Consider the following 23,650-nt stretch of genomic DNA (forward strand, 5'->3'; position numbering starts at 1 on the left):
TTTCAAAAATCCTCATTTTTATTTTAAAAATAAGTTCATGAAAAAATTTCAAAGAGGTTTGTTTTTCTAAATTCAATACTTCAACATGTATTCTAAATACATTTAAGTTTTAACGAGTCATACTTCGACAATAAAATAAAAAATAATATACTTGAAAATTTTTAATACCTTCAAGATAAATTGAAGAATTTTGAAATACCAAAGATCGTGATTTAATATAAAAAATCATTATTGTTGAACATTCATGTGTGAATTCTTATAAAGGTCATCTTGTTTTCACTTTTTCTCATTTAAAAATAATTATCTTTGTACACAATATATTTTAAATTGTCCTTCAACTTAAAACTTGAATATTTATATTTACCGTTTTGAAAATTGTCAACTTATAAATGTCATGTCATGTCCTCAATTATCATGGTACAAAATTAACTCACAAGTCACCGTCTTTTGAAAATAAAAATATTAAAAAACTCTCATAATCCACATAAAACAAGGTCCGTAGCATTATTTATAGAGGATAAAACAATTTGTGTCAATTCTATCATCTTTTTATATTTGTTTTGCATAAGTTTGACTTCAATTTAAGGTATACGTAAATTTTTCTCAAATTTTAATAAAAAATCATATTGAATATATAGAATACATAAAATCGTGAAGAAGAGAAAAAATTGCATGAAATGACTAGTTAGTTTAACCTAAAACCAATAATACAAACGACACAAGCGAAGGAATTTAAAAGACAAACAAATAGATAATAAAGTTTAAAAGACAAATAAAGTAGGTATTAGGATTAAAAACGAAAAACCACGAATGTAAGCCTTTACAAAAAAAAAAAAAACAAACAAACAAACAAACGTGTAATTTTTAAAAATAGTTAAGAAAATCATATAAAATTGATAGTGCTGTGAACTAAAATAGCGTGAATGATTTTTCAAGTCTATTTTATTAAATATAAGTGACTAAAATTATTAATAAAAAAAGAAAAGAAAAAAGAAACTGGGTGCGATTTCTCCAATGAAAAATTGCCATAAATTTTTTTAAAATGTATTAAAATTTATTATTTGCGTGTAGCCCTTTGGTATTTCTAAAAATTATATAAAATATAGAGGCCATACAAAGAATGTTTTTTCTTTAAACCCCTAAATTACTCAAAAACTTGTAAACAAAAGTGATATTTTTTTTATATTATAACCTTTTTTTTTTTATTCAAAGTATAAAAAAATTGAAGAGGGCACATAAGTTAATTATCAAAAAGGAAAAAAAATCAAAGGGCAGCTGTCAACGTGCATGCAATTGCCGGCTTATAGAGTCCCTCTTTCGCATTTCCAAGACCTTTTCCTACCTATAAACTTCGCACACGTGTCATATCAGAAGAACTCCCACAACCGACTGTCGTACACTTCCAATTATAAACCGCTGCCGTTGGGTTAACTCTTAACAACAAAAACCACCAGCACCATTTTGGACTTGGTCGAGGTCCCGCGCAGATCAAAACATGAGTACTGTAGAAGAAGCTCACAACGTGAACGTTGTTGGGTCAGGGCAACAAGTAGTGGTGCTAGGGCATGGGTTTGGAACCGACCAATCGGTTTGGAAGCACCTGGTCCCTCACCTAGTGGAAGATTATCGAATCGTTCTGTTCGATAACATCGGCGCTGGAACCACCAATGCCGACTACTTTGATTTCGACAGATACTCGACGGTCGAGGGCTGGGCTTATGATCTCCTAGCCATTTTAGAACATCTTCAAATTACTTCTTGTATTTATGTTGGTCACTCTCTCTCCGCCATGATTGGAGTCGTTGCCTCCATTATTCGCCCTGACCTTTTCTTCAAGCTCATTTTGCTCTCCGCCTCACCAAGGTACTTTCTTTTACATTGTTGAAGGCCCGTTAATGTTTTTGGTTTTAAACAAAAATTTAAATAACCGAAAACACAAAAATCAGGAAAAACAAAAACAAAAAATGGAAAGAATTACACCATTGGATTTTAATCTAGGACTTTTAACAATCAAACTAGTGATTTTAGTCAAAGCTTCCCATTTTCTTCCCCTAATTTTTTGGTTTGGTTTAAGATGATGAGAAAGTAAAAGAATAAAGTCAAAACAAAAGAGTTGACAATTCACAATGAACGGCAGCAACTCATTTTCCAGTTGATTGGTCGTCTTTTATATGAATTCTTAGTTAAATTGCAAAAACAAAACCAACATTTTTTAAGAATCGTCCATAACTTGCTATATTTGAAATTCCAAACGAATGATAAATTATGGTTATAAAACTAAAATTTTAAAATTGAATACCTCGTTGATTGTTGGAAAAAGTAATAAATTTTTGTAATTTTAATATATCTTCTTAGTCGAGCCACTGGACTGTATTTTGCTAACTAGTTAAATTGCTTTGACTATGATGATTTTTAATTATTTTAAATTAATCAACAAGTAATGATATCTAGTGAGTATTTTGTGTATAAATCTTGAAACGTGGGCCGGAGAATTAAAATTCAAAACTCAAATTTATATAAGATATCTAGAAGGTTGAATTCTAAGGAACAAATAGAAACTAAACTATAAAATAGAGAAAAGTTAACCTTCTACTTTCTTATCCCTGTTATATACTCGACCAACAACTTTTTGTTTTTATTTTTCCTAATTAATATTGTATTTTAAACAATTACTCATTATGGTTTATAATAACGTAGTTGCAAACATAACAATTAAAATCAAAATATTAGCAGAAATAAAACACTTTTGTAAAGTTGCAAATGTAAACCAAAATCATCATAGTTGTATCAATGTACACTTTATTATTATTTTAAAATTACTATCCATGACAATTACATTTATTTATATGTAGGTATCTAAACGATGTGGACTATTACGGAGGATTTGAGGAAGATGACATAAGCCAAATCCTAGAAGCGATGCAATCAAATTACAAAGCATGGTGTTCAGGGTTCGCTCCGCTGGCAGTGGGCGGGGACATGAAAACAGGAGCGGTCCAAGAGTTCAGCCGGACATGTTTTAACATGAGGCCAGACATAGCCCTCAGTATCATGCAGACCATTTTCGAGATCGATACTAGGCCAATCTTGGGGTTGGTCACGGTCCCTTGTCACATCCTACAGAGCGCCAAAGATATGGCAGTTCCCCTCGTCGTCTCCGAGTATCTGCACCAGAATATTGCGGGTCACTCCATCGTTGAGGTCATGGAAACGGAGGGTCATCTCCCTCAATTGAGCTCGCCTGATCTTGTTGTCCCTGTGGTACTTAGGCATATCCATCATGATATTGTTGTATGAGTTTTTTTTTCCTGTATTTTTTCGAAACTCATAAAGGAAAAAAAATTATGCTATAATACTTTCTGCTTCATTTTCTATTTTTCTCATAGAAAAAAGATAGTAACTACTATTTGGGTTTGAAACTTTTATTTGATGAAGTAATTAAGGTTTGATGAAGTAATTCGGGTTTGATGAAGTAATAGATTGTTAAGGTATAGTTGATTATAATATTTTTTGTTTGTTAGTTTTAGGTTTACAACTATGATTTTACCTAAACATCTATAAGATCAATTAATTCGAGAATAATATTCTTATTTAGATCTATAAGTATCATACTATCTAAATTTTGATCGTAATTTTTAACAATTTCTCTTTTTTAATTACCCACCCAATATACCAATCATATCAACTGTATTTTAATTTTGAATCCATACTTATAAGGCATTCAAAATTTATTGAAACTTAACTATTTTTATGGTAAAGAAAATTAACTTTATATATAATTTCAAAATGACCTAACACAGTTATATATATACACACGCTAAAAACTTCTAATCTAATTGTGAAATTATGCGGAGTTTGAAATCGTCACTAACTTCAATACATCTCCATGAGTCGACTAACATATTTAAAACTAATATCAACTTAATTTATAACAATTTAGTGTTACTTTTAAAATTAAAAGAATATACGACTTAAAGTTTTAGGAAATAAAAATAATCAATTTTTAAAGATCATGATACATTTTTAAACTCTTAAAATTAGGTTTTGTAAACTTGTATATTCTAATATAACTAATCCTTGTTTCGAAATTATTATATTACGGTAGTCTTTAAAATAATTGTTGTTAATTATGTCTTTCTTATTAAAAGATCAAATATGAATGTTAAACAAGTTAGTCTTAGGGTGATTGATATGAATATAACAACTATACTTAGACTTAACGTTATTAAATAGGAGTTTTTTCAATATATTATCTATTAATATATTTTTTAAAATATATATTTTTAATTTGAGATATATAACTCTTAGAAAATATATTATTATTTCTTTAAAAAAATCGCCTAGGATTTTTTTCGTATAACAATCTAAGAAATGGAAGGTAGAATGTAACGACACACCGATCAATTTTACAAATTTTATTTAAAATTTATCTTAATTTGATTCAATTACCATCTACTTTTATATCTTTAAATTATCTTCAAATAGAAACACATAAGCACCGTTTTACCGTTCAATTAATTAATTAAATTCATTGACTATGCAATAAAAAGTTTCACAAAGCATTGTCCATTTTTAATCAAATCCTAAACTTTAGTTGCTTCACATTATACGCGCGTTTCACATAGAGTCGACGGAGAAAGATCGAGTCAGACCTAGAGGCATCGAGAAGCAGAGAGTCAAGGGAAGGACAACCGCTACCGGAGACTGTCGACGGCCGAGTTCAATCGATAAGCTCTAATAGAAGAGGGGGAGATCGCCGACGAGGGAAGAGTGCACAAGTCTCTGTGGCTGATTTGAATAATCTAGTGCCCTAAAATTTCTCGATTCTCTTTCCACCTGCCGATAATTTCAGGCTCCGGCGAAAGAGGACGCCGATGGGCTTTATCAGAAGTAGCTTCTCCTTTATAGCGGGATCTGTGTTCGGGATTTACGTGGCTCAAAATTACAACGTTCCCAATATCAGGAAGCTCGCAAATACTGGACTTGCGATGGCCAAGCACATTGAAGAGAATTACAGGAAGCCAAAGAAGAGGGATGATGATGATTGATTGGATGATTTACAATCCAGGTTCCCCCTTTTGACATACTATTGAAGTAGTGCTTGTTACTTCTGGATCTGTAGGCATTGAATATACGTTGAAATTTCGTGGTCTTATATACGGGAGACTGATTTTTTTTTCTTTAGAAATGTAACGAGTTTCGATCACATAATTGGAGTTTGGAATTTCTTCTCACATGAATGCATCATTTTTGGCTTTGGATGCTATTGTGGTAATAAATTTGGGATAAGTAATGCAACATTTTCTAAAGCCCTAGGTATGTGTTTGATTCCTTGTAAATATTTGCTACCGTTTGGTGCATTTTGCCCGGAATACTCTTTAATGTTGTATTGGGGAAGACCTTCCTTGTGGGAAATTTTTGGGCATTTTTTCCCGATTATATATCCCTGGAACTCGTATGATATTTTGATGACTGCAGTTATATAGTGTGTGTGTGTGTGTGTGTTTAAGAAACAAATTTCATTGATATATGGAATTGATAAAAGAAGGGCAAGTAGCCCAAGCGAAAGGAGTTGTAGAGGATTTCTATTGGTCTATCAAGTAAGGGGATTGTGATACGATACAAGTGCATGTTTTTAACTTTGTACCATGAAACTTGAAAGAGAGAGGTGGATGGAACCTCTTAATGCTGATTGCATTTGGATTAATTGATCTCGAATTGGCATCCAACTTGCACTTGGAAGATCATTTGCATGAATCGTTCCTGAACTAGAAGCTAAACTAAAAGTTCTTCAGTTCCCGATAGTTTCTAAATTGTTTTGGCTGTTATCGATTATGTATTTTGGAATATTATCTTTGTAAGTCTTGTAGAACATGTACGTTAAAGGTCCATTTGGAAAGAGAGATTTGACATCCTTCAAACAACGTTGGTTTAGCAGATAAAAGCCTGTAAATGGAGAATCTGTCTTAATTTGTCTGTATGAGTTTTACCAAGGTGCGTTGTCACATACTTGTTTGCAATACACAAGTACTTGCTTCCATTCCATGATGCAAGAAACAAACAATTCATCTTCAAAATTTGATAGAGCACTTGTATTGGTAACTAAAGTGGCTAGAAGGGTAAACCAGGATCTATCAGAAAGGGGATCTAAGAGAATAGAGAGAAGGTTACGTACTCCCATTACTTGATGTGAACTTCTTTTGCTTCATGTCATTATTGGAGACAAGATTTGGATGGAGTCCTTTCATAAACTCTTTCATTTCCAGTTGAGCGTCTGTTAAGTAGATTCTGACATAGCATTGTATGGTTTATTTCTAGAATTAGGACTAAGTATTGTATTGTTGCCATCAGTACAACACATGAATATGTGTCCTTTGGGATACATTGTCTGAGAAGGTTGCTATGAAGCACTTTATGAACTGTGATATTGGTTTGAAACCCAAGAACTGAGTGATTAAAGATCACGTTATGGTCTCAGTTTCCTGTGTACTCTTTTTCATCATGATTCGTACGCTAATTGAATGATGAACATTTGTATTTACTTCATCCCAGCTTGAATTTATGCAGTTGTGAACTTGTGATCTATGTCCAACTGGAGGTTTTTGATACTGGGACACTGGCAACTTCAGCCATGGTTAGATCTTCTACCCTTTTCCTTGCTTTAATGGTTTTCTGTTGTGCTGTTGGTTTCATCATCCAAAAAAAAAAAATATTGTGCCAATGTAAAGCAAGGGTATTTGAGAAAGTAAGTTTTCCTTTATTTAAATATTCAATGTGGTCAGTATCAATGAGGTCCAACTTTGCTGAGCAGTTTAAATTTCTAGATCTGATTTTAGATGATAAGGTTCTTATGCTTATTGGCTTGTTCTAGTAATGTTAAAATGACCAATGTTGATGATCAAACCTTGTGTTTAGTTAGTATTTGATAAGCATTTTACATCATGTATATCTCATGTTGGAAGTATTTAGGACTTCATATATTGTTTTGGACCTTAATTTCGACTAACTGCTAGACGCTCCCAAATCTTAAGGTGCTTACAAAAGTTTGCCGAAAAAGAAGTGATTCCAAAATTTGCTTTTAAAAGACACATTTGACAAAATTTAAAATAGTACGAGAATGATCCAATGGCATTGACCTGTTCCATTCTCCATTGGCTCTCTCACCCATAAAGTTTATTCATTTAAAACTTTAATCATGACTATCACTATTGTCTATCCCCAATGCCTCTCTTTCTCATGACTACCACCATTAGTAATGCTCAACTCTCTCCCTCTGGGCAACAATCATTTTCTTACTTTTTATATATGATATAGGGTAATATGCACTAGTCTATATGATGTGATTAAATGTCTTTTCATGTCTTCGTATTTATTCCTTCATTTTGTTTTTTTTTTTACTGTTGTCTTTTTCTCTCTGCGGTGACATTTCAAATAGAAATGCCTATGGCGGATTTGTGGTTTGTGAACTATCCTTAAATTGTTTTCAAAAAGAAGGCGGGGACAAGGGGCAAGGAACATAGTTTTGTAATCCAAGAAATTGTGAACTCTTACACTTAATGTCTTTCATCGTAGACCTATAAACTCCTAAACTTTTTCTCTCTACTACTTGGTCTTAAGATCATCTATGTGCTAGGGACCAGAAGTATGCATTGCAAAATGAGTCTTTCATTGTATTGAATCTCTAAAGTCAGGTTGGGTGTTTTCATTTGGACGCTTTACGTTTTCTTATTTGTAATACGTGACTTCTTGTCATATTGACAAAATATAACATGATTGAAATCTAACATACAATTAGGGATTTAAGTTGACATATCTATGAAATTTTTTAATTATTTTTTTGAGTTTAAAGCTTTCCAAACCACGGCTCCTTTTTGAGAAATAGAGGAGGGAGAAACACCCTTGAAAGACGTTCGAGTTATTTCTCGTGTTCTCCATTTGAGAGATACAATATAATATTCTCCATTATAATCTATATTAAATTTACGCAAATAATAACAAACGATTAAATTGAATGCCAATTTACTTTTTTGCTTAAATGGAAGCCTTTCGGGTATTTCTAGCCCATAAATATTCAATCATATTTTCAAAAGTTAAAGCCTAAATTATCGAAAATCGAAACTAAGACATTATATATATAAGTTATAACTCCAAGATTTGAAATTTCGAATTTGAATTATTAATCAAATCCATAGGCCATAATCATAAATTAGTTTTAAGAGAAGAGAGAGATCAAGTATTGGAAGCATGCGTTGAATTGTTGTAGGTATCCAAAGCTAAGTCTAAACCTCACAGGAAAAGTTCGCATGCGAGAGCTCCTTTAGCCATTCAAATGTCCTGTGACGAGACAATTCCAACTTTTCCTCTTCCTCTTTTTCTTTTCCCAACTTCTTCATTCTCAATTCGCTCTTCGCCGGAATATTCTTACCGTTCCCCTTCCTCCTCACCACCACCATCGCCTTCGGCGCCGGCGCTACCGTAGACCCCACCGAACACTTACACCCGACCCCACTTAGAATTCCACTGCTTTTCCTCTCTATCAATACACTCTCTCGAGGTCTCCTCATCATCACCTTTACGCTTCTCTCGTTGCTTGGGGCGGCCGGAACAAAGGCCTTCTCGCTGTTGCTTCGGCTGACGGAGGAGTTCCTCCTCGTGCTGCTTCGGTGTTTGAGATCCTCTAGTTCCATTCCCGGTGTTTTCACTACTCCCAGCCGGAAAAAATCCCACGTGAAGGAGGACTTTTGGCGGTTTCCGCCGGTGCTCGCCTGTCGGGATGTGATCGGCGAGGCTTTAATTTGGGGTTTAGGACTCGGGTGGGAGTGGAATAAATTTGGGACTCTGAGCCGCGGGTCTCTAGCTGCGGAGGTAGTTGTTAAGGAATTGTTTGTTACGCTCGAGGAAGAACACTGGCTTCTACTGCTACTGCTTCCGCTGCTATTGATGCTTCTCAAGTGCCGGCGGTAGACTCCGGCGGAGGTATTGTCGGAGCTAACAGAGAGGCGAAGAGGCAAAAGTTGGCCCTGGTAGAAGACCTCGTCGGCCAAACACATTTCCGGCGGTGGCTGATCGGCGAGATTACTGAAACCTCCTAGAGAACCGAAATCAAAATCATCATCAGCGGCGGCGATGGATGCCTTGCCGGCTCTGGGTTTAATTTCTAGGAGGAAATGGGGGTTGTCATCTTTGACTAGATTTATGGGAAGATCGCATAAGGATAAAGATTCATCTTTTTCATCGGGCTCCTCCATGTAAAGTTCATCTTCACATTTTTCATTGTCATAGCTTCTCCCCATTTTCATGGTTTATTGAGATACTTAATTCTTTTCTCCAGAACCTGTGGAGAAGGGAAAAAGAACACAGTGAGTTAGTAACAGAAGAAACCAAAAACAGAGTGAGAGAGAAGGAATAGAAATGTGAATGTGGATGTGAAGGCAAAGGGTGACAGAGTATATAAAGCAGCAGTATTTGGAAGCACCCAAAAGCAAAGGGATTGATAATTAGATGGTGGGAATTGATTGGTTTCTGTATGTATATGATTTAATGATTATAGTTCTTATTATATTGTTTAAGTTGGGATAATTTTATTATAAATTATAATAATTTATGTTTAAAGTATAGATATAACATAGAAGAAGTGAGAATGAGTAGAAGTAGTAAATATGGTAATAATATAGGACGGTCAAATAGTATTATGTTATAAGTTATAATAGAATTATCATAGTTAAGGCTAAATAATATGATCATACTTAATTATAAGTTATAATAGTCGAAAATTGGATATCTAAACACAAAGGGAATGTGGAAAACCTTCATAATCCAATAAATTCGTAATTTAATATAATTTAAGGTCATGGACTGGATTTGTACAATTAAATTCATTTATTCACTCCTATACTTCTAAATTCAATTCAATACTCTTTTCTATTGTTTTGACTTTTTTTTATTCTATTTTGTTCCGTCTTCGACTAAACACGTATTTTAACCCCATTCATATTCTAATAATTCTTATTATGTTTCAGCCTTCCAAACAATCTATAAATGAACTATAACCTTTTCTACTTCACCCGATTGAAGTTGGAGCCAAGTAAGCAATATTGAACATGAAGATAATTCAAACAATAAGATATTAAAAAAAGCAGACAGAATGAGACTTTTTAAAAGGCTCAAAAGAAGTGCAAAAATGGACCCAGCATGGGGTCGTTTGAATGTTAGAAAAGAGGGGGAAATCCAGTCCAAAGAAGTAGAGAGGTACCAAATTGAGGGAATGTTAACTAATTGATTGTTTTTCTGTAGCATTTATAAGAAGTGAGGTTAAAAGGGAATAAATGAAGAAATTTCTGCCAAAAGTGATTTTGGAAGCTAAAAGAGAGAAATGGGAGACAGTGAAAACCAGCCTTGAGAGTTTAGTGGAGCATTCTCAAAAGGAATGAAAGAAAAAAAAAATCAGACAAAAGAGAAAGCACTTTGGACTTTAAATTTTGGTCTTAAACTCAAATCTCTCAACCAGCAAAAGAGATCTTATTTGGCTAATAGCTTTCTTTGGGCTGTCTTCCTCTTCCATATGGTAACTGTAAAGACCAAATTGGTTTCAAAGGCATTTTTTTTAATTATCCCTTTCTGCTTTTGAAATTTTTTAACCTAATCCATAAAGTCAGTGAGGCAGAAAGAAGGTTGCGTCCTAAAAGTAAAAGATGAGACCAAGTAGAGATAGAAAGGACATGCTCTAAAGTGAAGAACTGGAAACTATCTCATTTTTTTAGCTCATTTGGATCATTTATCCAACTTTTTCTTTTCAATGTTTAAAGATTGTGCTGGTTTAACGAAGGAAAAAAAAAAAAAAAGACAAGTCTTTTTAGTTTTCAGAAACTATATTTTAGTTTATAAAAAATCTAAAAACCTTAACAGAGAATTAAGCAAATTAAATTATCCTTTTTCAAAAGGTTTACCTTTTCGATCTCAAAATGACCATCTCGAATTTTTAAAATTTACATTTAGATGTAGTCGTTTTAGAAAATCCTCCAAATAATTCTATACTTTTATTTAAAATAATTGTATAACTTTTTTGAATTTAAACAATAATTTCTAAAAATCATATTCTCTATTTTTTTATATTAAATTTGTTAACCTATTTTTAAAATGCTAAGATTTAGTAAGGTAAATCAAAACCAAAGGTATCTTTTCTGGTTATTTTTCTAAAATAAATCAAGCACACACATTATTCAGTTAATATTCGAAAAAAAATTAATAACTAAGCTAAATTTTGAAGGAGAAGTTCTATTTTAAAAAATAATACAAGGCCTTCATTCTAGATTTTGTTTTGTTATGCACGTTGAACGTTTCTTTTTAAAAAGTAATCTTAAAAATTTGTCCCTCGTTTAATTTATTTTATAACTCAATGTTGCCCACCTTTCCACTAACTTTTAAGAAATCGATTAAAATTTCAAGAATGCAAATAACTACAAACGAAAACATCTCTGAATGGGAAGTGCTGTCCATTATAATTACTCATTATTCATTAATTTATATAGATATTACCAAAAAAAAAAAAAATTAATTGTTTTGTTCCCATTTTTAGATGAACAAATTCACTTTTACATCACCTATATGTACTAAAAAAAACCATCAAAATAATTTTTTTTTTTTGAAAAATGCATTAAAGCAAAAAAACAACAACTTCTTGAGTGTTAAAATGTCTTAACATTTCATATAAAAAAAGCATTCCGATTATTCCAACTGCTTTAATCCACTACCTTACCCATTGCAAGATTACACATTAACTACACTGAGCTGCAGCACGATAAATATTCCTTAAGAAAACAGAACGGGAAAAGAAAGCAATGTCTTCTCAGGGTACTCCTTGGCGGTTATTCACCGAGGAAGCGGCGGCGTCGCCAGAGAGAGTGGGGGCGTCGGTTGGGCCGCCGCCGCCGCCGCCACGGCCGGGCTTGGGCTGAAGATGGCCTTGTGTTCCGTAGGCTTGGCTTTTGTAATCTTCCAAGTCTTTATAATTCACGTATGGACTGCTCTCCAACGGAAGTCCCTCTGATCTCTCCTTTTCCCTTTCGCTTTTCCTCTCCTCGTTTTGCCCCTGCGACTGATCGGCCTCCCGCTTCTCCATTTTCTCTGGATCACAAGGTTCTTCTTCATTTTTTCCACTAATTGGATTTGTTCTTATATTTGCTCTTTTAAGCTCTTACTTTCGCACACGTATACGCTCCACCTGTATTTTCTTGGTGGTTTTTCTTGAAACGTGTCATGCTGGAGCTTGCGTGGGCGGTGGACCATTTCAATTCAGATCTGATTATTTTACGGTAATTTATATATGATATTCCTTTTTGTTTAGCGATATAAACGAATAGTTGAGTTGAGTTGGAGAAGTTATTGGACTCGGTGATTAAAGGGAATACCTTGAAACAAATATAACCCACCAACATTTGACAAATTGAGCACTTGCTATACTTCATTATAGGCCGCAGGCCGGAACTAAAACAAGAAAAAAGTGCCATTGTCAAACTTGAGTTCATAAAATAGAAAAAAGTTGAACGTTGTAAGCCCATGGGCTTATGGGCCAACTAATATATCCGCCATTTGTTGGGAGATGGAATGAGAAATTGGTTTGATGGCAGATTTTAAAAGTTTGATTTTGGAAAATGTCAAAAATAATAAAAAGAAAAATATTAAGGATCATAGCAAATTACACTTACTCAATTGTAGATGGTAGATTCATCCCAAAAGCAAATGTAGATGGCAGATTTTTTTTCTAAAAATACCCTCAAAACATAATCTTTCACTCATATTTTGCTACACTACATATATATATAAAGAAGTCTCTGTACATCTATATATCTTTTGTTTTCAAGATCTCGCACAAGTTTCTTTCTCAAAAGTTCTCTCTTCTTCACAAGTTTTTCTCTACACTCTTACCTCTCTGTTTTTTCTTCTTCAATTCACTATAGATTTTTCTTGATTCTTTTAGCTTCTTTGGTAGTTTTTTTCTGTAATTGAAATTTTAAAGGACACTCTTGCAGAGCATTTTCAAGATCTTGCAATATACTTACACTATATATATATATATATATATTTATCAATTTCTATTATTTTTTGGGGGGATTATTGGAAGTAATGCATTGTCAGTACAAATTTGAAAGCTACTTTTGATTTTGATTTTCTTTTTCTTTTTTTGGAGCAATACCTTTGAAAATCTAGCACCATTGTTGTTATTATTATTCGCGTTAGCAAGTATACTTTTCAGCATAATATCCATTGGAGTGGAAGAGGAGAGAGGCAAAGGGAAAATAATTATGATTTTGGCATGACCCCCATGTGACTCTGCGACAACATACAGACTTCATATTTCTTGTTAAAAAAAAAAAAAAAAACTGAGGCACATAACATCATTAATTTATAAAAGTTAATGTGTTACAGGTATCTTTAAAGACACGTCTCACAAACAAGTTCACCTAAATAAATATCTTACATTAGATAGTACACATCAAATTGATTGACCGTACCTGTACATGAATGTCCCAGTTAAGAGATCAAATAATAATAATAATAATAAAGTAACACCAGGTAAGATTAGAGATTAGGATCATTCTTCTAATCTATTCATATTGAATTCCAATTACAATGCAGAAAATTTAAATTATACTTGATCTGAAAATTACAAAAATGAAAATTTGAGGAGTTAAAGTGAATAGAAACAGACGTTTGTATTCATCATAGTCTTCCACGGCGATTGATAAAAACAAGCAAATTACAAATACTGTACACACAAAAATCAAACCAAAGCACCAAACGCAATTCCCCATTATTATCAATTTTTTCATTTTCCATTTCTTTTCCTTTTCGTAGAGTAGAACAAAATGTTAAAGAAAAAAAGAAACACTAAAATCCAGCTCTATTTCCCGCTGGAAATTCCACAAATATTACATTAACTTTCAATTTTGATGTCAGATCGATGGTACCCCCATCTTCTGGGCCCATTAGCCATGAAAATTCAACAAGACCCATCTCCTTCATTGTCCTCTTTCTACGTCCAGCTAAACGCAATCGGACTTCCCACCACGTGTTTCCCGTCCGACCACTCAATTCGACCAAACCCTTCTGCACTCGATGGCGCCGCCGAACCGTTGGAGGTGAATGTGACTGTGTAAGACTTCTTCTCATTGGCTCCGGTGAAGCTCAATGATTCCGGCTCGACGGAGATTTTCACTGATTTGGTCTCCGACGAGATTGAGACTTTGTAGGTTCCTGGGGAGCCAACGTTTGTAAGTGTTCTGGTGTGCTTGACTACACTGGAACCACTGCCTCCGCCGCCTAATACACCATCGAAAACGACGGCGAAAGAAGGGTAGTTGAGATCGTTGACACTGTACTTCTTCTTGGAGTCGCAAGTGAAATCTTTCCTTGCCAGTGAGTTGATCTGCGACGGAGTGTAGTTGAGTGCGCAGAGGAAGTTCAGGTAATCGTCCACCGTTAGATCGTAAACAAGACCTGGATTGAGAGCTGATACGGGATCCACGTGTCCGGCTCCGTGATCGAATGGGGTGGATGGTTTTCCGGTGGCGATATCTTGGATCTTTTGGCCATTTTTGTAGGCTGTGTAGGCTGTTGTCATCAACGCCGATCGAATCGCAGCCGGACTCCAATCGGGATGAGCACCCTTGATCAGAGCAGCGAGACCGCTCACATGGGGGCAGGACATGGAGGTTCCAGAGATAATGTTGAAATCCACTCGTCTGTCATCAATGGCTAAACCACTTGGTCCCACGGATTTTGACCATCCAGCTAAGATGTTGACGCCAGGGGCTATTATGTCGGGCTTCAGCAACTGAGGGGTGATCGAATTTGGTCCACGGGAACTAAACGCCGCCACCACCGGCGATGGTTCGATCCCTAATTTAGTCCCTTCGAATAAGATCGTCACCGTCGGTTTTGGGTCCGAAACGAGATACTTTCGTATAATGTCGCCAGATTTCTGACCCACCGCCGTGGCCGGGAGAAGATGAGAGTCGGCCACCAACTCTTCTCCATTTGCGGCGGTATTCGCCAGCACCATTCCGATTCCACCAGCGGCTTTGACGACTGCACCTTTCTGAACCCTAGGGTTTACACCTCGGTCACAGAACACGACCTTTCCGGCGACCTTTTCAGGGATCAAAGTACCAGTCATACACAAATTGCCATTACCCGAGTTACTCGCATTAGCTGCGTAAATAAAAGGCAACAATGTTCCTGGCAACGACTTGCCTCGATAAAGTGAAACGCCGGAGAAGTTCTTGGCGTCTCCAAGACTAACATACGCCGGAAAATCACGATCTAATGTTCCAGCGCCGACGGTTGTAATCCATGGAGACGTATTTGACAAACTGAAAGGACTGGGGCCGGCATTTCCTGCAGAGCAAGAAACGAGGATGCCTTTCTCCATGGCGGCAAAGGCTCCGGTGGCCACACTATCTTTGTAATAATCGGATACTCCACCCCCAAGCGACATGGACATCACATTAACATTGTCTTCCACAGCCTTGTCCATGGCGGCTACGATATCGGAGCTGAAACATCCGCCAGCCCAGCAAACCTTGTAGGCGGCGACTCTCGCACGCGCGGCCATTCCACGGGCGGTGCCCGAGGCATACCCAAATAGACTCGCGTTTTCAACTACAGAACCGGCCGCAGTGCTAGCGGTGTGGGTTCCATGGCCATCGTCATCTCTCGGAGATCTAGATTCTTTAGATTCATCGATCGGACCCAGAGTTGCCTCATAGCCTTTGGAGAAAAATCTAGCTCCAATCAGCTTCCTGTTACAGTTCGATGCACTAAAGTTAGTACCCGATTCACACTCACCTTTCCAGCTACTCGGAACTGGTCCAAGCCCTGTATCATCAAAGCTCTTACTCTCCGGCCAAACCCCAGTATCCAAAACTCCAATGATAACCTCCGACACGGAGTTGGATTCAGGGTAAAGATTCGCATTCTTGTCAAGGCCAAGAAACTGCGGAGAACGAGTGGTATGAAGTTCATATCTCATCTCAGGCACCACAGCCAGAATCCCAGGTTGGGCTTCCAGCCGCTGAGCTTCCTCCGTCGTCAATCTGGTTGAAAACCCATGAACCACGTTGTTGTACGCATAGATCATCTCAGCGGAATCGGACACCGATCTGAGTGAGGAGTCATACCAGTGCAAATGGTGCTCAAAACTCTCAGGCATTTGGTACTTTGCCATATGCACAATGTAAGTCTTCTTCTTGTCTCCGACAGCCATGGACGGCACAGAGAAGAGACAGAGAAGTAAAAAAGTCCAGACGGGGTTGGCCATGATTTGTGCAATCAGAAAGAGAGCATCAAAATGGAAAATAGAAGATGGGAATGGAGTTGTATATATAAAAATGGAGAAGGGAAAGTGAAATAATAATGAAGGAAAAAGGGGGAAAACCAGAGAAAGTGGAAGGTGGTTGTGTTGTTGAGAGAATGAATAATTGTGTGGAGCCAAAACGGAAGAGGAGCTATCGACATGTCTGAAGGAACGTGGAAGAGATTATGGTAATGGAAGTGGAGAAGAAGTTACTGCTTTGTTTCATCACGTGTACAACCACTTTTGCTCTTCTTTCCTCTCTTTCCCTCCTACTCTCACCTTTTTTAGTTCTACTACTTAAATACTTTTCTTTCCTTCCTTACTGTCCAAAAGAAAACACTCAAATTCAATATTCAAAGTAATAAATAAAAGAAAAAAAAATTAACTTTTTATCTCAATTTTTAAAAATATGTAATAAATACAAGCCTTTTCATATATGGAGGTTATGTTGCAAAGGTAAATTTGGTAATGCAGATTGGATTCAACCCTTTTTATTTTTATTCGATGTTTTTATTCAAATTCTCTTTTTATTGTTTTCACGTAATTATATGTATTTTTTTTCCATGTTTATTGATCTCATTAATTCTATTTTTACTTTAGCATTTCAAATTACCTTCTTTTTGTTAAAGTACATCAAAGTATATAGTTTTAGTATATGTTTGATTTACTATTTTATTCCTAAAATTTAAACGGGCTTAGGAAAATATATATAACTTTAGTCATTGAATTCATAATAATAAATGTAAATAATTACACGATATCTTAAATTACAGAATCTCTGATATCTAATGTTCAAAATTACATTTCTAATTTAATATATCATGTAATTATTTAAATTATTTAGATTAAAAATATTTTATGATATTTCAATTTATATTCTAAGAATTTGAGACTAAATAGTTACGTTTTATCTAATTTTTGAACTTAAAAGTACTAAAATAGTTTCCTTGAAATAGAACTTACCTACCTGCTAATTCCAAACTTGCCATGTTTGATCTCATGTAACAAAAAATGGGAAAATTCTGAAGTATCCTATTGTAATTATAAACATTTGTTCATGCCAGTGTTTTTTCGTTTATAGAAAATTATTTGATAATATTAAGCCCCACATGATTATTAAGAGAGAAAGGACTATTTATTCTACAGTGTAGATGGAAGCATTAATGTTCCATTCATTTTACACAAACTTAGTTCAACATCAATTGATAAGAAGATTCAAATATCTACGCTCCAAAATTTTATTATACTATATCGTAAAACATGATCTATCATGTTATAATTTTTTTTTTCTTGATTATTCATGTTACTCGTGTGCCTGCTTTAATGCTATCACCCTTTTCAGACAACGTGTTGTTTTTATTTCTAATTCTCTTAACTAGCAAAATTATTAGTATGAGGTGAATCTTTTTTTTTTTTAATCAATACGTATAATTTAATCTTTTTTAAATTTTGTTCAACCCGACATTTAAAATGAGGTCGATGCAGTGCATACTACGAAGGAATTTAAAGGTGCACTCATGCTGTCATAACAACGTGACTTTTTTTTCCCCTTTGTGGTTTTGTTTGTTAAATAAAAACATTAGTCGGTTTAGTCAGAAATAATTAGCTGGGTGTGCTATGTACACACAGTCTCTATTAAAAGGGATTTGATGAGTTCGTATGTCATACCATTTTATGATCTATTTTGTCTGTTTCTTTGATTCTCTTCACTTAGCAGCCACGAGTTGATAAAGTTTGTCCCATAAAATATATACACACACACACATCATAGTGGAATACTAATTGAGATTTTAAAGCAAAAACAGGAACATGTATTTTCATAAACTGTAACGGATTTTTTTTTCTTTAAATTCAAGACGAGGGTGTGTATTTTAGGGGAGTTAGACTATGTTTTATTATACTAAAGTACTTTCAATTTCATAATGATGAATTTTTAGGTTTTATTAACTAAAAATTCAAACTATAATATTTTGTTATTTTTAAAACTAATATATCACGAGTGAACTAATTTAAATTACTCATTAGATTTATATTATTTTAAATTCCAATACACACCTCTCACACATTTACAAGACTCCCTTACGGTTAATGTAAATGAAGAATAAATAGAATAAATTAAAACAAATGGTAGTAACTGGTTTTTTTGTACATGATTTTGGGATGATTTAAATAAAACGAAGTAATAATAGTTATAAAAACATTAGCTAGTGTTCAAGCTTAATTTTCATATTTTCAGTGGTTTCAAATTCACTAAATATTAAATTTATGAGGTTTTTTCCCTTTAATCAATATCCAATAGATTTCAAACATATTGACATAATTAAAAATTATTATTTAATTCATATATAAAATAATTGTGGATAAAATTAAAAAATTAGAAATACAATAAATACTTTTAACAAAGATAAAGTAAATTAAAAAAAGAGAGAGAGTAAATAAAGCGTGGCTGGTTCACGGGTATGTGTCAGTGGTGTCTAATAGTGAAGGGATAGTGTTTCCATTTGGTTGGTGAGGCTTTGAACAAACACGGAAACCTATTCCATTTTCTCTACTTCCAAATAAGCGGCCAAATTTCAATCTCTTTTTTTTTTCGTTTTTCTTTTTCCTAAATTGTCCGTTTATGATTCTATTATTATTTATCATTATTTGCCATAGCAAATAGCATACTCACACCCCCCCCCACTCGCTCTTATCATTTACGATACCGGTTTAAAATGCTGTTCATTACTGGGACCTCTTTGTCCTCCATTTTCGGTTCTTTTATTTTACCATTATTACCCTTAATTATTATTATTATTGTCATCATCAAATCTCGACACACTTAATAATAATAATACAACCTATATTTCAATAATAGATTAGGGTCAAATGCCCAATTAATTGCCTCGTCGTACGCGCTATGGCTTCTTCTTAACTACATTTCTGTACTTTCCTATTTCTACGCATCGGATGGTATTGTGCAAATGTCATTTTACGTGGGAATTTATTTACTTCACTTTTAATCTCTTTTGATGCATGATTTCTGTCAGGTGCATTCATCGGTCTTACATTTCGTTCTATAATATATGTACTGCGAATGGATAAAAAAAACATTTCAATGGTCAGATAAAGAGATAGATTTGTAAATACACCGTGAGAACAATTATTACTATCGGCAGTGTATGGTATCAAAAATAAAATTACGAAGATATGTATTTGAATTGGACAATACCATATAATTGTGAAAATATTTAAAAAGCTCGTTGTTAGATATTTAGAAAGTTTATTGTTCTAACAATATGTAATTGACTCCACCTTAACGGTTAAACGAGTATACAACATGTATGATACATATAGAATCGAGTACAATGGAGTATCTTTTCATGAACAACGCAGTCCTTTGTTTACATTAATTTCATTTGATAATGTATTGATACTCTACTGGTAGAAGAAAATGTCAAAGTTTGTGTGTCAACTGAGTAGTCCATTTAGGTTTGGAGTATTATCATCTTTTTTATTGTTTACCTAATACTCAACTCAGTCTCACATGCTAGCAGATTTAACATAAGTCACAAAGGACTTGATATACATAACTAAAATAATTCAGTAATAGTAACTAATTTGATCGTAGAGTTGTCTTTTAATTCATTATGGTTTCAGGTTCAAACCTCATCTCTTATATTTTTCTTCCTATTATTTGTAATGAACTACAAAACTCACAACAAAATTTCTCACAACTAAAGACATCAGCCTCATTTGGCTGTTTAGCCCCAACATTTCAAAGAAAGAAAATTCTCAAATTGTTTTTATTATCTACTGTGTTTAAACACAAGAATTTATATGATTTTGATGTAAAGTTTAACTCTGTATCTGACATATTGGCTTTTATACACATGTTATAGTACGTAACACTAATCTCCAAACTATTATATTTTATTGTTTTAGTTAAATAACATGCAACCGTGAAAATTTTATACATTTTTTATAATTTTCTGAGTATGCTTTTAACTATATTAACTCTATTTAGAACTAAGGATTATGTAAGATTATACTAACCGTCCTAACTATAATAAATACTATCTAAAAATCTTTAATTATATTATTTTAAAACTATTAGTTTATTACGGTATTTAATTACTATTTGATAATGATTGTTTTAATTATTTATTACAGTGTTTACTATCTTTTTCTCAAACTAAAATAATCTACACCACAAACACGTACTATTAATTATCATTCAAACTACATTTCGAAACACAAATTATTATAATTCAACTATAATAATCGATATCTATAATAACTCATTCCTTATTTTAAATGTCCTTCAATTCTATTCTAATTTACAAAAAGGTCAATCTCAACTTCTGGGCTCCGAATCATTGTTGCGATGGAAATAATTATATAACTCCAAATTTATTTGTCTCGTTGTCATACCTAATCAAAATGTAGACATACAAACTATGCACCCTGGGCCACATAACTCAAGAATGTTGAAAATTAAAAACGATGAGCCAATTATCCACCAGTATTAATGATGATTAGAGATCATTAATCATGTGTCTCGTATAAATAGGCAAAAGACTCATGCGAGTTTGTCAACTTTTGAATTAGCCCTAAAAATCATTCATAAAAAAGGGGCATAATGTGCCAAAATTTGAAGGAGTTTTGGTAAATTTTCTTTCCCTTTTAAAGGGAAGAAGATTGGATATGATCTTCACGCTGATATTTTAGACCAATTTGAAGATTGAGATATTCTCAAATCAACTGAGTTTATTGGAAAACAAATTTAATCATGTTGATTTATTTTGTTTGATTTTCTTAACTTGAAGTCTTGAATTATTTTTCTACTGGCTGATAGTATTAATCTTCGTTAGATAGATATGAGGCGACATTTAGGGAAGGACTATTATCGAATTACAGTACAAAAAACCATTTGTAACAGTAAACGATATTTCGTATGGTTCATTTAGTTACGATCAATACTGTTTCAAAATCTCAAATTTTGCTACCATTTTTATTATTTTATATTTTTTTTTAAAAAATATACTATTTTATTATAAACTAAAATAATTTGTGTATTATTATAACTAAAACTAAAATAACATGTATTTTAGATACAAATTATTATGGATAATTATAATATGTAGCAATTTTTAGAATAATGATTAAATATGCAGTAATATTTTTAAAAAATTGTAAATATAGTAAAGTCTATCGGTAATAAACTCCTATCATTTATAGATCTGGACCGATTTTGCTATTTTTGTAATTTTTTTAAATGTTGCTATATACTTAATTATCTTGAATATAATTGTTATATTTGCAACTATCCCAATTATTATAATTCTATAATAATAACCAATTTCTTATTCCAAATACTCCAAACAAACTCAAATTTGATATGCGTTAAAGCTGTTTTTCTCAACAAATTGTTCGAGGATATTTATCTAGGTTACTAAAGGCATTTTTTCTCAAGTTTTTTATTTCAGTTAAACATCATTCTTTTTAATTAGTGATCGTTTGATTCTTTTCTTTTTTGTAAACATTCAATTTTAAAAATAAGTATACACTATGGATAGCAACTTAAATTTGGATTTTCTTTATTCAATCTTTACCCCTAATTCTCCACCATTCCAAACGATATGATACCAAACAAAATTACACCTACTCCTTTTTATATATGTCTAATTAAATGAATACCTAGAAAGTGTAAATGCTTGAATTTATGGGAAAATAAAAGGTGGGTCCATGGATCACGTGCATCCTTTGAAGGGCGAGATTGGATTTTGTTGCGAAGTTCGAAGGGATTAAACGACGTCATTACTTTTGGCACGGTTAATTTTCAATAGTATAGAATTAGGTAAAAATTTTGTTTACTTCTGAACTCAATAAATAAAAAACAAAAAATAATATATATATATATATATATATATATATATATATATATAATAGTATACATTATGTCAAAAGTTAATGTAAGAAAATAATTTAATTTAATTGGTATTTTTCTTTAATGGAAATTTATGACTTTATTCGCTGTGACTTTTAGGTAAGAAGATAGTAGCCTAATGAAATGACTAAATGACTGAATAAGATTTTGATGGAATACAAATTCAAGTCAGTGGTAGAGTTTTAAATTTGGATTTTTTTTTTCTTAAATCGATTTGTTGAATTCTTTTTCTTTTCCACAGTCAATTCTGTTCTTCCTCGATTTACTCTACAATTTTCTTTCTCGAGAATCACGGAAACTGAGAACCGAGAAAATTTGTGACCATAGAAAAACGTATTGAGAAGTGTAAGAAACTATAAGCCAAAAGTGATCTCACCCCAACTTGAGTGGCATAAACAAAATGTCAAAATGTCAAAATTCATTAGTTCCATTTTTCATTTTGAACCCTGCGAAGGGGCTTCGCTTCGGTACAAAAATTCCAACATAATTGGGTATGGTTTGGGTGTGCGGTGGAAGAAATTAAGAAGTTGGTATCTACTTATCTACACTACACCAACACGTCGCTTTTGATGACGAACTTCAAGAGTTGCGTTTGTGAGTTTTCTGCAGTGGAAATGCAAATCTGTTTCAACAAAATTTGGGATCTGTGTTTTTGTTTGTGCTTTTGGACCCCTTTCTTTTTTGGCATCTTTCTTACTTTTTTTCTATGGTTGCCGTAACCGCATCAATCTGCTTTCACATCTTTTCTTATCTCCCAATCTTTTTTCTATTTTATCATTTTCTATATTTTCATTTAAAAAGAAAACACGTATTGTTCAATTATGCTTTCATACTCGTCCAAAAGAAAATTCCTAATTTTATTTAATAGTAAATTAAGAACACTTCCAATGACTTTTGAAATATTTTATAGTTTTTCGATGTCATGATTTTTTAAAGCCTTATATTTAATAGGATTTGAATGCTCTTCAAACCAAGCCCATACTTATGATCTTCACGTTCGCTCACAGCTTAATTTACTAACTTTTTCTATATAGATTTTGATTCTTCATTGCAACGAGAGAAACGCGTATAAGATTTAAGGGGAAGAGAATTGATGAAGGAGACTAGAATTTTGTTCATGAAAGGTGATTTTCTTGTCACTTTCAAAAATCCAAATACATGAATAATAGAATTTGAATGCGTAATTACGAAGTAGGAGATTGAATTTTTGATCTCTGGAAATGAAAGTTTGCCATAGATGGATTCTGGAAATAAAGATAAATAACAGAAGAAAGAGAACTTCACAAAAATGAGTTTAGTCGGCCTCACTCCATGTTATGTATAAACAATCATAAGCCAATCTCATACTCCATTTTTTATACTTACTA

The 23,650-nt window shown here is 33.4% G+C and overlaps 5 protein-coding genes across 5 annotated transcripts; 2 read left to right on the plus strand and 3 right to left on the minus strand.

The window, feature by feature from the left end:
* Nucleotides 1–1,457: 1,457 nt before the first annotated feature.
* Nucleotides 1,458–3,472, plus strand: LOC103485336 (probable esterase D14L). The gene is made up of 2 exons (XM_008442887.3): nt 1,458–1,863; nt 2,853–3,472. Exons 1-2 carry the CDS (start codon nt 1,496–1,498, stop codon nt 3,295–3,297), a joined length of 813 nt encoding a protein of 270 aa, XP_008441109.1. The 5' UTR covers nt 1,458–1,495; the 3' UTR covers nt 3,298–3,472.
* A 1,100-nt stretch (nt 3,473–4,572) lies between these two features.
* LOC103484824 (uncharacterized) lies at nt 4,573–9,612 on the plus strand. Its single transcript, XM_051088775.1, has 2 exons — nt 4,573–5,068; nt 6,568–9,612. The coding sequence occupies exon 1, from the start codon at nt 4,875–4,877 to the stop codon at nt 5,046–5,048; it is 174 nt and encodes a 57-aa protein (XP_050944732.1). The 5' UTR covers nt 4,573–4,874; the 3' UTR covers nt 5,049–5,068; nt 6,568–9,612.
* LOC103484825 (probable membrane-associated kinase regulator 1) lies at nt 8,280–9,293 on the minus strand. Its single transcript, XM_008442123.2, has one exon. The coding sequence runs from the start codon at nt 9,291–9,293 to the stop codon at nt 8,280–8,282; it is 1,014 nt and encodes a 337-aa protein (XP_008440345.2).
* Nucleotides 9,613–11,700: 2,088 nt separating the features above from the next.
* Nucleotides 11,701–12,155, minus strand: LOC107990449 (uncharacterized). Its single transcript, XM_017043735.2, has one exon. The coding sequence runs from the start codon at nt 12,116–12,118 to the stop codon at nt 11,846–11,848; it is 273 nt and encodes a 90-aa protein (XP_016899224.1). The 5' UTR covers nt 12,119–12,155; the 3' UTR covers nt 11,701–11,845.
* Nucleotides 12,156–13,780: 1,625 nt separating this feature from the next.
* LOC103484826 (subtilisin-like protease SBT1.7) lies at nt 13,781–16,804 on the minus strand. Its single transcript, XM_008442124.3, has one exon. It carries the CDS (start codon nt 16,316–16,318, stop codon nt 14,033–14,035), a length of 2,286 nt encoding a protein of 761 aa, XP_008440346.1. The 5' UTR covers nt 16,319–16,804; the 3' UTR covers nt 13,781–14,032.
* Nucleotides 16,805–23,650: the final 6,846 nt, after the last annotated feature.

This window comes from Cucumis melo, chromosome 8, assembly GCF_025177605.1.
Source record: "Cucumis melo cultivar AY chromosome 8, USDA_Cmelo_AY_1.0, whole genome shotgun sequence".
NCBI lineage: Eukaryota > Viridiplantae > Streptophyta > Magnoliopsida > Cucurbitales > Cucurbitaceae > Cucumis > Cucumis melo.